The sequence below is a fragment of the Ciconia boyciana genome, chromosome 16, assembly GCF_034638445.1.
Source record: "Ciconia boyciana chromosome 16, ASM3463844v1, whole genome shotgun sequence".
Lineage (NCBI taxonomy): Eukaryota > Metazoa > Chordata > Aves > Ciconiiformes > Ciconiidae > Ciconia > Ciconia boyciana.
Genome location: NC_132949.1, coordinates 9707306 through 9720812, shown reverse-complemented (window position 1 = coordinate 9720812; position 13507 = coordinate 9707306). Strand labels below are relative to the sequence as shown.

General features: G+C 53.7%; 1 protein-coding gene across 6 annotated transcripts in view; it reads left to right on the top strand.

Moving 5' to 3' along the window:
- Window positions 1–12791, top strand: part of SEPTIN9 (septin 9) — a 147359-nt gene extending 134568 nt beyond the window's left edge. For all 6 annotated transcript variants that reach the window (XM_072880670.1, XM_072880674.1, XM_072880671.1 and 3 more), the window contains 5 exons: window positions 4545–4662; window positions 7149–7244; window positions 8132–8228; window positions 9765–9816; window positions 10711–12791. In XM_072880670.1, coding sequence (XP_072736771.1) covers window positions 4545–4662; window positions 7149–7244; window positions 8132–8228; window positions 9765–9816; window positions 10711–10846 — 499 coding nt within the window. In that variant the 3' untranslated portion in view covers window positions 10847–12791. The remainder of the gene's footprint in view (window positions 1–4544; window positions 4663–7148; window positions 7245–8131; window positions 8229–9764; window positions 9817–10710) is intronic.
- Window positions 12792–13507: the final 716 nt, after the last annotated feature.

Here is a 13507-nt window from a genome sequence, read left to right as displayed (position 1 = left end):
CTGTTACCGCATGGCACCATCCATGTGCTTCCTGTGCTGCTTGCCATCCCAGAATGCTTGGTGCCGTCCGTACCGGGATGGTGATTGCTCAGGGCTTGTTTGTGTTGCCTTTGGGGAACGGCTGCCCTCACTGTGTGATGCAACCAAAGCAGCGGTGACTTGTGTCCGTCTGTCCCTCCCCGCTCACGTGGTCAGGCATGGCACAGGACTCGGCATCCCTTCCCTGGCATGTGGCTGCTGCAGGCAGCCAGGGCTAAGCCTACCAGGTCATTGGGTGAGAGCTTGCTTTTTTCTCAAATAAAAAGGGAAGGAGAGGGGGGCAAAAAGCAAAGTTAACCAGGTGCACAGATTCAGAGGCTGGAGTGGAGGGTTGCTTGGCTCTGTTTCAGTCTGGCCCTCTCATCTGGGCAGCTCAAGGGTTAATGAGCAGAGAAGTTTCCACTGCTGTCTCCCTTTGCAGGGAGTTCGGGGCAGGCTTTGCAACCTATCTAGTTTGCACTCCCCCTGTCCTTGTAACACTCCTGTAAAACCATGTTTGCGAAGGTTAAGTAACGTGCTGGCAGGGGCTTTTGGCTGCAGCCGCGCAAGCCCAGCTCTTTGCCACCCAATAAATATCTCAGCTCTGACCCCTGTGAAGCACCGCTCAGCTCTGAAACACCACCCCAGCCTCGGCAGCCCCTTTTATGAGCGTACCAGAGCTGTTGGCTGATGGGCTGACATGTACTGCCACTTTCCCCACTAGCTGCCCGTCTCGGGTGCCGGCCGGGTCCCTTGAGCTGGCTGGCGGGTCCTGGTGATGGGGCTGGGCAGCTGCTGGGTGCTCGCTGGTATTTGCTTAATGCACGACTCAAATTCTTGCTGCTAGTTTGATCTGGGTCACAACCAAAAGGAAATAACTTTGCAGCTCACCATGAATTTTGATTCCTATAAGGACATTTCAAGAGAACCAGCAGGAATGAGCCTCTGCTTAGATCCTGTCCATGCGTGCTGGCTGTGGGCAATGCAGAAAACGCATGTGCTCAGCCACCATAACGTGTGCCCAGCCATGATAATGTATACCCAGCTGCTCTGCTTTCCCCAGCCCCATAGCAAGAGGGGACGGGGGGGCAACCTGCACTGGCTGGGGTGGGCTGGAGCCTTTCCTGCAGCTCCTGCTCCAGCCCTTCCACTCCCCTTAGAGCTCCTCCACCCCCTCCCAGCAAAGCCCAAAGTGTGTATGCGTCTAGTTGCAAGTTAATAATGTCAGGGACCATTTGGGGAAGGGGAAGGAAACAGATGCTTTTTCTTCTTGAGCTCTACCCTCTCTTTTGTGATCTGCTTGGAGCAGATTGCACACACCTGAAATGAAATAACTCGCTTTCTCTTGCTGTTTTGTGTATTTGTATATCTAAGGGTTTCACTGCTAATCCTCGCCAGGTTCTGGCAGCGATGCTTTGTGGAGGTGAACCAAGTTCAAACACCCAGCGGAGGGCAGCGCTGCTGTGCCTGCGGCTTGTCGTGGGATGGTGGGGGTTAAATACCAAAACTGGTCCCCGCAGATACCAGTAGAAGTCCCTCCTGTCCTGAGCAGGAGTTTAGGAGGAATTAGGTCTGGGCTTGCCCCATGGTGACCTTGGCCATGTCTGCCTGGGTCTGCACAGGGCTATTAGTGCAAATCAGGCTTTTTGCACTCCTGATCGCCTTAAGCCATTTATTCTCCTTTGGTGTCTTCGCATGAATATGATGACTAGCGACAGGGCTCGTTCTTAGTGAAAAGAATCACTTTCTTTTAAATACTTAAGGTTTTTTGGATCTACCCAGAAGGAATTGGTAGAATATCTAGAAACTTGCAAAATACTCTAAAAACATACAGTTTTCTTTTCTGGGGAGTCCTTTGGTTCCCTTTCTGTTCTCCAGGATGGTGCAGGGAGGTGCCCATGGGAGGTGACCTCCATGGACGAGGCACTTGCAGAAGCCCATCGGAGCAGAAAGTCATGTCAAAGGTGCCTTAGGCTCTTCTGGCTTTGGATGCAGACCAGTGTGGGACACGGTCACTGCACCTGCGTGGATGCTGGTGGACACGGGCAGGGTTGTGGGCTGGCTCGGGCTCTGCCTCCTGCTCTCAGGCTCACTGCCGGCATCCGCTGGGTGTCAGTGAGGGCTCAGTAACAGGGCTTTTACGTTTCGGTCGAGCTGAAACTCAAAAGTCTGGCTGATTGTGAATTCATCTGCATCGGCTACATATGCGTCCTGGTCTTCACTCTAAAAGAAAAGCTGATGAAAGAGGCAGGAACACAGTCTCAGTAGGGGAAGAGGCTTTTAGAGAGGAAAAATTGTTTAAAAAATAGCAAAGAGAAAGGAGGGGAAAGAAGTCTGCTGGGAGAGGAGCATAACTGCATTGCTTCCTTGGAGGTCTGGGAAATACATTATGCAGAGCTCCAAACAATGTTTGCCAGCAGCAAGTCTGCTTAGATGTGTCCATGGGGGTTTCCTTGTGTTTTTTTCTTTTCTTTCTTTTCTTTAATAGCCAAACTCTTTCTTTCCTGGGGCCCAGGGTGATCTGTGACTCCTGAGTTTGTGTTAGGAAGTAATTTGTCCGCACGCTAACGACGTGCTCTGTGCTGTGTGTGCTGTTAGCATCCGGGGAGAAGGTCCACCTGGCACAGTCCAGCCTGATCCCTGGGAGAGGAGTGGGTTTGACCAGGGAAGGGCTCGGCTGGGTCACCAGTGCTGGCTGTGCCGGAGCAGCCTTGAGTGCTGTTTTTGGATCAGTTGGAGCTGAGCGGGTCTGTCCGGGGCTGGACATCCCTCCCTCGGCGCTGGAGCCAGGCAGGGGTGGCCTTGTGGGATGGGGATGCTGCCTGGTGACTGCCGAGGAGCAGGATCGGCCCCTTCCCCTTTGCACTCATGTGACTCTTGCTGGGTTTGTGGGAGCTGTGCGGGGTCTGTGGGGGTCTCTGAGCCCTTTGTAGGGCCTGAGAAGACCATGCTGGGGTTTGGCTTGAGCATATTGGCAGTAGGTGCTCTCTTGGCCATGTTCTCCCCGAGCACTCTGCTCTGCTCTGCTCTGTGTTCCCCCACGCAGGGCTCCTGCTGGGTGCCTGCTTGCACCTGGGCATTTTAAGCCACCGCCCCATTTATTTTGGTTTCTTCCCAGTTGCCATGGGCCTCTGGTTTGTGGTACAGGGCTGGTCTGCCCTTGGGGAGGTCTCATTCTTGGCCCCAGCTCTGCCACTGAAGCTTACAGCTCCTCCGAAAGGTGACTTCACCTCTCTCTGCCCCAGTTTCACCAAAGATGAGTTGGGTTGTGTCCTGCTGGCATATGCCGCCACTGGAGGTCATGAGGATGTACCAGCGGCAGAGGTGTCCCTTTGCTTCTGGGGCTCTGGCGTTGACCTTCCTGCCCCTTCCCTGTGTGCTTTCAGCGAGGGCTTGTTTCAAACAGGCTTCTTAATGCATGAGCACCCCAAAGATGTTCCTGTACCCTGGTCTGCCCTGGGACCTCCAGGTTTCCTTTTTCAAGGCAACATCTGCTCAACTGTCCTGCCTGGACGTGTGTCCCCATCACCTCCAGAGCCACCAAGGGGGACCTGCAGCAAGCGGAGGTGTCCCAAGGAGGGCTTTCCTCTAGCTGGCTTGGGAACCCCCCAAGCAGTAAAAACACCTTCAAGGAGGACTTGAGGAGCAAGGGAGGGTCATGGCCAGGTGCCCTCATCGCTGTCTGCAGCTGGACTGCAGCCCTCAGATGTGGAGCAGTGTGGCACTGGAGGTCAAATCTGTGCTGTCAGCAGGATTGTTTAGCAGGGAGGGATTTCTCGAGGGGCTGATCATTGGGGTTATGCAATCTCTGCAGCTTTCCTCTGCTGAGACTTTTCTCGTAGAGATTTTTTGACATTTTTGCCCTCTGGAACAAGCAGCATCTCTTCTGTGCTGTGTGAACCCCTGGAGAATTAGCAGAGACTTTTTAAATCCCAACCGATGGATGCAAGATGCAATCCTGGCGCATGCATGGCAGCAGGCTGGTGCTCAACGCAGGAGGGAGTGTGAGCAGGAATAGTCACCTGTGGCCATTTCCACATCATGCTGTCCCTGGACAGTGGGTGACAGCTTGGATAGGGCTGGAGGAGGTTTCACACTGTGGTCTCTCCCCAGCTTGATTTGTACATCGCAGGTGGGCTGGCCCCGCAGCCAGTGTCGCCGTGCTCTCATCCTGGCTTCGCCAAGGACACATGTAGCTTTGGACAAGTTCCCGCAGTCCTCTGTGGCTGAGCATCCGTGCAGAGATAAAAGCCCTCTCCTGCTTCACAGGGCTTTGCGAGGGTTCGCAGGCAATAGCAGGGTGCTTTGAAAGGGAAATGTTTTAAGTGTTTGTCTGCAAACTGCCTCCAAGACGGACGTGTGCTGTCATGCTTTTAAGAAAATGTCTTTATTTATCCTATCTGAAAGGAAGTGATTCCCACTCTGTGTCTAGTCTTTGAATGCCTCCCCCCCCGGGGGGGGATTGCAGCAGCCCCCCACCTTGCTAGCAGTGCACAAATCTCCTTTTTTTCTGCTGTATTTTTCAGGCTCCGACCGCTAGACATCGAGTTTATGAAACGCCTGAGCAAAGTGGTCAACATCGTCCCCGTGATTGCAAAAGCTGACACGTTAACACTGGAGGAGAGGGACTACTTCAAACAAAGGGTAAGGGGCTGGCAGCTCTTATCCAGGCTCCCATCTCTTGTCCCCCATCCCCTCCTGCCCCTTCCCCCTCCCCGGCTCCCCCTGCCTTTCCCCGGCAAGGCTGGGAAGGCGAGCGCCTGGCCGGGAGCCCAGCGCATTCCTCCGGCTGCAGCTCTGAGCGATCCCACGTGGCTGGAGGAAAGGCCTGCGCTCCAAGCAGTTCCTTGTGTTTCTCTTGGATCTTTGTCAGTGCGGGATAAGTTTCGAGCTCTAAGTCTTGGGGCCTGTTTCTCCTGCCTCCTTTGTTATTATTGTTGTTATCTTCAGGCTGGTTTCTGTTGTTTTGGGAGGTAGGCAGTGCTGCACATAGAGGCTGGAAAACTCATCCTGTGCAGCATCATGCACTGATACAGGAACCAGGCAAAAAAATGTGTGGGTTTGCTGAGCTCAGCTGGGTAAGATTTATGGGGGAAGCAAGGCATGAAATTCCCTTGGTTGAGAGCTGGCGGTGGGGAGCTGAGGAGGGGTTGTCTGAATCCACAGCGAGGCATGGGCTTTCCTCAGTGCATGCATGCCTGGTGCTGCTGAGAGGTGGAGATGCCCCGCTTTGGGGTTCAGTAAGGGGCTATAAATCTGTTTGTGTGACTGATGGATGTGGCTGCAGGCGTGATGGCCTCAGCATTCCCTGCAGAAGTAAGCAACCCACCAAGCTCCTTGGTCCGTGAGTCTGAATTGCAGGGAAGTGAAGCAGAGGGAAAGGGGGTCTTGCCAAAAGGGCAGTTTTAGGGGCCACCTCCACTGGTTATGGAGAGGACAGCACATTAGCCAGGGGTTGTTCGATGCCTCCATGCAGAAGAGGATGAGTCACCCCTTCCCACACCAGTGTCTTCCCGGTTCTTGATGAGCAGGATCAGGCCCTGAAATATACAGTCTGGTTTGGGGGGCTGAATCCAAACTCTGCAAGCAGTTCCCTTTGCAGTGAGCTGGAGGATAGCTGGAAATGGAGCCAAGAGGTAATCCAGGCTGGGCTTGATCAGCGCGTCAGCCTGTTTGCACAGAGATCTGTGAGGAGCTGGTGCAGGAGGGTGGGGGTGTGAGCCCGCGGTGCCACATCTGCTCTCTGCAGTGGCTATTGCAGACCGCTGGCTCCGTTCAGAGCTTATGAGTGCACGTATCCAGGTGTCTGCGGGTGGCTTGCTGGCTCTGGGACTACAAAGTCAGTCTGGGACCTAAAATGTCACCTGGGCACTCTTGACTGCTGATACCATCCTTGTGCAATGAAAGACCATGGGGATACCACCTGGCTTGCCCACTCTGCACTGGCTTTGTACAGGATCAGCTCACCCTATCTCTAATTACATTCCTGATTGTAATCAGACCCCCAAAATCCTTCCAGATGGAGGGAGAACATGTAGAGATGTGGCATGTTTGCAGTGCCCCTTCTGCAAGGGGCTCGCCCTCGTTAACGCTCATGGCTCCAGATCCGCTGGTGCAAATGAGAGGGCAGGTAGTCAGTCCAGGTGGGCACAGGCTGGGACCTTTTCCCTTTGCTCCAGCGTGCATGTGTGCTTGATTCCAAAAAGCAGAGCCCTGTCTGCATCTGGGGGTGTAGCTGGTTTGGAGAGACGATAGGTTTTTGGGTTTGGATCAGGGTGGGCAGGTGACGGTGAAGCACCAGCCTGGCTGCAGGCTATGTAGGTTGATGCCAGCACTGCACTGAGTTAGTGGAATGGGCTCCGATGCCCTGCGGAGCTGGCTTGGTTGGGTTGTTCCCCTAAAAATAGTGTGTGGGTTTGGCTGGGGGGTGGAAGGCCGGCTGGGGGGTTTCTCTGGTCTGTATCTGCTTCCTTTGCGAGCCTGCAATGTAGGGCTGATGTGGAGGAGTTTATTGCCATAGGAAGCGATGGGAGTGGGCATGCAGGCTGGGTTTGGGTTTGCAGCTTTGTTGGAGAAGGCTGATCCTCCGTGCTCCCTGTGAGCTGAGCCTCCACCCAGGAATCAGATTTCAGCATCTCTTCCGCTTGCACAGAAGCAATATCCTTAAAGGCCGCTCTTCCAAGCTGTCTGTGTCCCTATTGCTGCGGATCAGGCGCTGCCATGACTCCTTTTCCAAGGAGCATAAGCAGACACCAGAAAGCAACTTCTTAACTTTGGGTTATGTGCCTGGCAGCTACATTCTCCATTGCTTGGTGCAGCTTGTATTGTCTTATTGTCTTTTTCAATCACAAAGCAACGCCCAGCTCATATAACTTCATCTCACTCTCAGCCTGAACCGTGTCTTGGCACCAGGTTCTTGCAGAGATTCCAGGGCAAGTTCTTGGTAGGTGTGTAGCAGTTAAACACAGGTCTCTCTCCCCAGGGTGGGCAGTGCTTAGGATGGAGAGGGAAGATGTTGCTGGATATTGCTCATGAGAGCCTCTTGGGTTAGCTGGGAGCTGCCGCCGTGGTGGGAGTGCAGCTCCTCTGCCCGTGTCTCCTTCACGTGTTCCTCTGCTCTTCTCTCCTAGATAATGGCCGATCTTCTTGCCAATGGGATCGACGTGTATCCTCAGAAGGAGTTTGATGAAGATTCCGAAGATCGGCTAGTGAATGAGAAATTCAGGGTTAGTGCATGGCGTTGCAGGTTGGATGTGTTTGGATGGGCCCTGCAGCTCTGGGTGCTGGTGATGTCCTGGAGGGTCTCTTGCAAAGTGCCTCTGTTTTCTTTCCAAAGCTGCTCTGCCCCTGTCCAGGGGGGTCTGCCCAGGACCAAGGATCCTGCCAGAGCTCAGAGCAGGGACAGAAAGAGGGTGAGGAAGGTACCTGGGGAAGGTGTCCTCTCCTGTCCATGTCACTGCTCCTTCCCCCAGCTCCGTTCCTCAAAGGTGCCCTCAGCAACCAGCAGGCAGAGAGTTCCCATGGCCCCTTGCCCTGCCCCAGGGGCAGGGAGTGCCAGTGTCTGCCCATCCCTGGCTAGGGAAGCAGCCTTACCGGCATGTGGAGGTAATTTGCCCATAGGCTGCTCTGCTTTTGTGGCTGTCAATTCCTTGCTATGGGAAGTAGCTAACAATTTTTTGGCTCAATAAAGTGGATTGGACAAATTCAAGGAAGAAGAAAGTCTTCTAGGGACTCTAAGTACAAAGACACCTCCTTGGATCAGGAAATGACTGAGCCACAGGTTGCCAGATGCTGGGGGCGATTCCCAGGGAAGCATCATACCTTTGCCCTGGCTGTACGCTGGTGCCTGCCAATGACATGCTGGGCTAGACTGGTTTTGGGCTGGTTTTAGACTGGTTTTGGACTGGGCACGTGTGCGAGAGATGCTGCTGCCCAGGTTCTGGGCTGCCTGTGGTCCCTGGCAGGCAATGCTGCTCAGGAGCATCAGGGACAGACCAGCTCATCCCATGAAGCTCTCTTCTGAAAGCAGCTTGACGTAGGACTTTGCTCGCCAGCCTGCTTTCCTGACCAGTTTTCAGGAGGAAAACTTAACCTTTTTTTACTCTTTCCTCAGGAAATGATCCCTTTTGCAGTGGTGGGCAGTGACCAGGAGTACCAGGTTAATGGAAGAAGAATCCTTGGAAGGAAGACCAAGTGGGGCACCATTGAAGGTACTTTGTCCTTGTTTCCCTACATCTTGAGCCCATCTCGCTCCCCTGACAGAAGGCGACGAGGTCCAAGACCAGCAGTAGAAGTCAAGGTGTATATAGTGCTTCCCTGCCCCTCCAGAGAAAATCACTTCCCTGGTGTTTGGGGACTGAAAACACCTTGGCCAATGCTCCAGCACCGAGTTCCTGGGCCTTTGTGCAGTGTGGGGGGCTGCTGAGTGCCGGAGGGGAGAATTCTGGGTTTCTTGTGGCCTGGCTTCTGCTGGATTTGAGGGCACACGAGTGTAGTGCTGATGTCTCTGTGTCTCGAGCCCAGATTAGAGCCTTTCCCCCGGCATCTGTAGGTCTCTGTACCCTCCACCGTCATTTGGCTGGTGCCCTTGTGGGATCTCTTCCTTCTTCCATCTTCATCCCATCAGCATCTTTCTTTTTTATCCCCCATTTTAAATCATGGTTTAAAGGCTAGATGAAGGCTCCTGGCTCCACTGCATCTACACATTTCCCTGTCCCTGGCAGCCAACTGACACATCTCCAGTGCCACCCATCTTATCTTCCTCCCCTTCATTTCATAGGTTTCTCTCATTTATGAGTCTTTTTCATAGGAATCCTGTGTTGAGGGATGGCTTAACAAAGATGCCAGGAAAATCAGTGTATTTTAAAGCTCTGCTGCCCTCTTGTGCTTTGTCCTTGGAAGCTCTGAGTTTAATGGGGCTCATTAAACCACTCACCTTCTGCGTGTGGCATCTGCCTTCAGCACGGAGAGACCCCAGGACCCAGCTATGGCCATGGGCAGCCTTTGCAGAACAGTGTTATTTGTTGTCTTGCCATTTCTGCATTATGTTCAAGCCTGTTTGAGTGGAAAAAGTAAAAAAAAAAGGGAGTTGATCCTTTAAATTCAAATGCCTGGTAAACTGTGAGCCGTCAGACTAATTGTGTTGGAGCAACACCCCTTGATTTTTCCCTCTTGCAAACGCTCTTGCTTGCTCCAAGCCCTGTTCAGACAGCAGTAGCCTTTGTCAGCAAGAGATCAAGTCCTTCCGCAGCACCGGCAGCCCGGGCAGCACGCTCACTGGCATGCCTGGGATGTTGCAGGATGCTCGTGGTGAAGCTATAGATGAACACTTCTGTGGAGCTGTGCCCGGCACTCACCGCAAAGCTCACCCTGTCCCTTTCCCTGCCTTGTTTGGTGCCCACTTAAGCTTGTGTTGGTCCAAAGCGGGGGGTGTGGGCTGGTCACAGTGGGAGGTACTGCTGGGAGTTCCCTCATTTGGTGGGAGATGGTGGGAAGGGACCAGGAATGCTCAGTCAGACCTCACCAGCCAGTTGGTCATGCTGAGTTGGGGCAGGTGCCCAGGTAAATCACTGGCCTTACAGCAGCAAAGAGGACTCTTGAGTCCTGTACCCTACAGCCCCTGGGGGTAAGTCCCCATCTCAGCCCTCCACACGCTAGTGAAGCCCCACAAGGTCCTCCTTACCCTGAGTGGTTGCCATACTCATGCCATGGGTGCATGCTGATGGGTTTCTTTCTCTTCCTACCAGTGGAGAACACGACACACTGTGAGTTCGCCTACCTGCGGGACCTCCTTATCAGGTTGGTAGGACTGTGCCCTGTCCCTGTAGCCTTTGGTCACCAGGTGGCATCCAAAGAAAGGGGAGAGCCCAGCCCAGCTTGAAGCAGCCGCTGCTTCGCTCTGCTCATCCCTCCCTCCCTCCCTCCCTCCCTCCCTCCATCCATCCCTTCCCAGCCTGCTGCAATGCTGCAGCCCCTCTGTGAGGGATGGCCCCACTCAATGGGACATGGCTTCAGGGGACTTTTCTCAGCTACAGTGCTGAGTTAAGGGAGGAAGGGAGCAGTGGGTGGGTCAGGACAGATTCCAGGATTGCTGGTAGCGTGAAGTGTGGCTCCAGCTCCCTTGCAAGCAGCTGGGAAGCCTTTTGGCCTTAGTGATCCCTCATCAGCCCCAGGTCCTACCCGCAGTCTGAAGACATCATCCTCCTGTGTCCCAGGATCATGCCGTTGGGGGTCTGGGCGATCGCTGGTACCTCTTGAAAGAGGCATCCCTGCTGCAGGGGAATGGGAGGCTGAGCCCCCTTGGCTCGCTGGAGGGGGCATTGGGCTCCTCCTAAATTTGGCTGCAAGATAAACTCTGCGCATGTGAGTTGTGCGGGGCTACAAAGCCCGATCCCAGGGACTTGCAGGACTGGGGTCTTCCCGGATGGGTGTTACGCAGCCAGGGCAACTGCATACCCAAGCACAGGCTGTTGGTACCAGCGAAGGGTTCTGGTCTCGGCTGCCCATAATTGCCTTTGCTTCCCTCCTGTGCCCTAAAGATACTGTTAACCAGTAAAGCAGGAGGGGAAATTTGGGCTGGAGGGGGTGTTTGAAAGCAGAGGTTGGGGGGTGCAAGGGTTGGGGTGGCAGAGGCTGGGCTGGCCGAACCTGTGCCCAGCGAGGTGCGATTGCCCCTGTCTCCCTTTCCTGCAGGACGCACATGCAGAACATAAAGGATATTACCAGCAACATCCACTTCGAAGCCTACAGGGTCAAGAGGCTGAACGAGGGCCAGAGCTCACTCTCCAACGGCGTGACCGACAAAGAGCTGGTGGCTAACGAAATGTAACCGTCTCGCTCCGTAGCCAGGACCTTGCTCGCTCACGCTCGCTATTTCTCCCCTCTTCCCCCTTTATTTTTATATAAATCCTCTGCCACTGTCCCTCTTCCCACCCCCAACCCCCTGCCAATGTTAACTGACCAAATAACCAGACGCCGTCTCTGTCGTGCTGAGCGGGGTGACCGCTCATCCCCCCTGCTTTGTGGCACGGGTTTTCTTCTCAGCCCCCAGTCCAGCATCCCTGGGCTGGGGACCGTCCCCCACGGAGGTCGGGCTCTTGCTGGCCCCCAGCACTGGCCCGACAGCCAAGCTTGGGGGAGCAGATCCGCGGGTCCGGCGGGGTTGGGGTGCCCCTAGGAGTCCTGCCTGCCCCTCCATGCAGAGGCTCTTCTCCGTCCATTGAAGGCAAAGGTTTCTCCAGGTGAATGTAGCCTTCGGAAGCAAGGTACGGTGGTATGAAGAGAGCCAGACGGTGCCATCCTTGTCTCTTGCCGCCTCCTCTGAGCCCTCTGCAGCCCTCTGGGACCCGCCAGCCCCCAACCCCACCCCTCTACCCTGCCTACATGCAATAAACTGGGAGTGTTTAGGTGTCACCTCACCTATCACCGACCCCCGGCCAGGCAGAGCGACCTGCTTTGGGAGAAGTGCCTTTTCAGACTGTTACCTTGCAATAGTGTGGGAGAGGGGAGTGAGGGTTTGCCTTGTCTGTCTTTGCAGCCTGCAAAAGGCCTGCGACACTTTGTAGAGACTCCTTTTCCCTCTCCCTTGGACCACAGATGTGGCTGATGTCCTGGGAACACTTGTATATTTATTTTTCATTCAGTTGGGTGGGTTTTTTTCCGCTGAAGGCTCGGAGTATGTTTGTCCAAAGGGGGCTGAGAGTGGAACGTCTCTGCAAAGCGGTGGTGGGAGGCGGAGAGTTGTCCTGTCTGACCCTTGTGATTCTCGGGCTTTTCCCTACGTCAGAGGAGGCTGTTGGGTATTTTTTATTACTTTTTTTTTTATGTTTTGGATCCCCTGTGTGATGTGTGTACATGTAACACGCTCCCCTGTTTTGCTAGTCCTTGTGCTAGGGGACTGTGCATGTGCGGATCGAGCCCTGCAGCCGTGGGGAGGGCTGGGCCAGCATTTGCGGGTGCTGTGCCCCGCGGTCCCCCCTGCTCTGCCCCCCTGCGCCTCCTCTTTCAATTCCAGTAAATAAGACGCAGCGAGGGGGTCGGTTAAATAACTCCGTGACACAGGAGCGGGTGGTCCTGGAGCAGAGCTCTGCAGTCCTGCCCCCCGCCCCAGCTCTGCTTGCCTTTCTGTTGTCCGCTCCGTCAGTCTCCATATCCTCTCTAAGGGATAAAAGTTTCTGCAAATCACCCTTTTTTGGGGGGACACATGCTAAAATGGCAGCATGCCCCATCCTCTAGCGCTGGAAGGTGCCTGCAGAGCTGACCTGATGGTCTCCATGGGGGCCAGAGCCACCTTCACACAGGTGACCAGGTGGAAGGAGGAGGTTGCTCTTATCTTGGTGGGGATGCCCAGATAACGTTGCTCAGCGGAGGGTTTGCAGGGGCTCCCCACACATGTGTCGTCCCCCCCCGGCAGCCAAAGGGGTGCATGTAGGGGGGTGCATCGCAAGGAGAATCCGCTCTCCCCCTTAACTCATGTTTCCCCCCTGGCGACAGCACAACAGAGCTGTTGGGGAAGAACAACTATCTACTTGCTGACTTGCTATATTTTAGCAAAAACAAAACCAAAAAAGTGTATTAACTGAAAAAATATATATATTTCAAGCGTTAAAAAAAGACTATGAAAGGGGAGAAAATCTCTTGTGTGAGGCACTTCTGCAAATGTCATCTTAAACTTTTTTTTCCCTCTAGTCGATATCTCAAGCTGGGCCAAGCAAGACACGCCGCTTTCTCCTTTGTAACCTGATTTTTTTTTTTTTTTGAAGAAAAAAAGAAAATAATACATTAAAAAAAAACTTCATCCAGATCTATTAAAATGGCCTTTTGGGGGTTATAAGCATTATGACAAATTTAGTCCATTTTTGTATAAATAATAGTGTTTAATATGTATTTCCCAAAATAAATGTTTCGAACGCAAATAGAAGGAGGCTTGTTTGGAAATGTCTGTTCTCAGCCACGGTGTGGTTGTTGCTGCATGGACCCTGCGGGGCTGAGGGTGACGGGAGAGTCCAGCTCCAGAGCTGCTGTGCTCTGCCCACTTTGGGGTGAAGGTTTTATGTATTCCTAACGCCCTTAACTCTTCCTACCTCAGGTATCTGCCCCAGGTACTCTACAAAATGCTGGAGCTGCTGGTGTTGAGCGCCCTGGAGACCAAGCCAGCACGGCCTCTGTGTCCTTGCAAATCCCGAGGGAGGCAGATGGGTCCCCTCCCTCTGCTTTCATGGTGAAGCTGTTTCCACTGTAGTTGCTGGTATTTTTATTAAGAAGTGGGTTGCATCTAGTTCAAGGGCAGGGAGCAGCTTGCCTTTCACACAAATGTGGCTTTGGCTTTGCAGGCAGATGGTCTTCAAAACCTTTCACGACCGCAGGGTTGCCCTTGTGCCCTTGGAAGGTGGCTTCACTTTGAGGACTCGCCTTCCTGAAAACAACATTCTTCCTTGGTGTTGCAGATGAGACACCATCCAGTCTGGTGTTTTAATCTGTATCTTACATC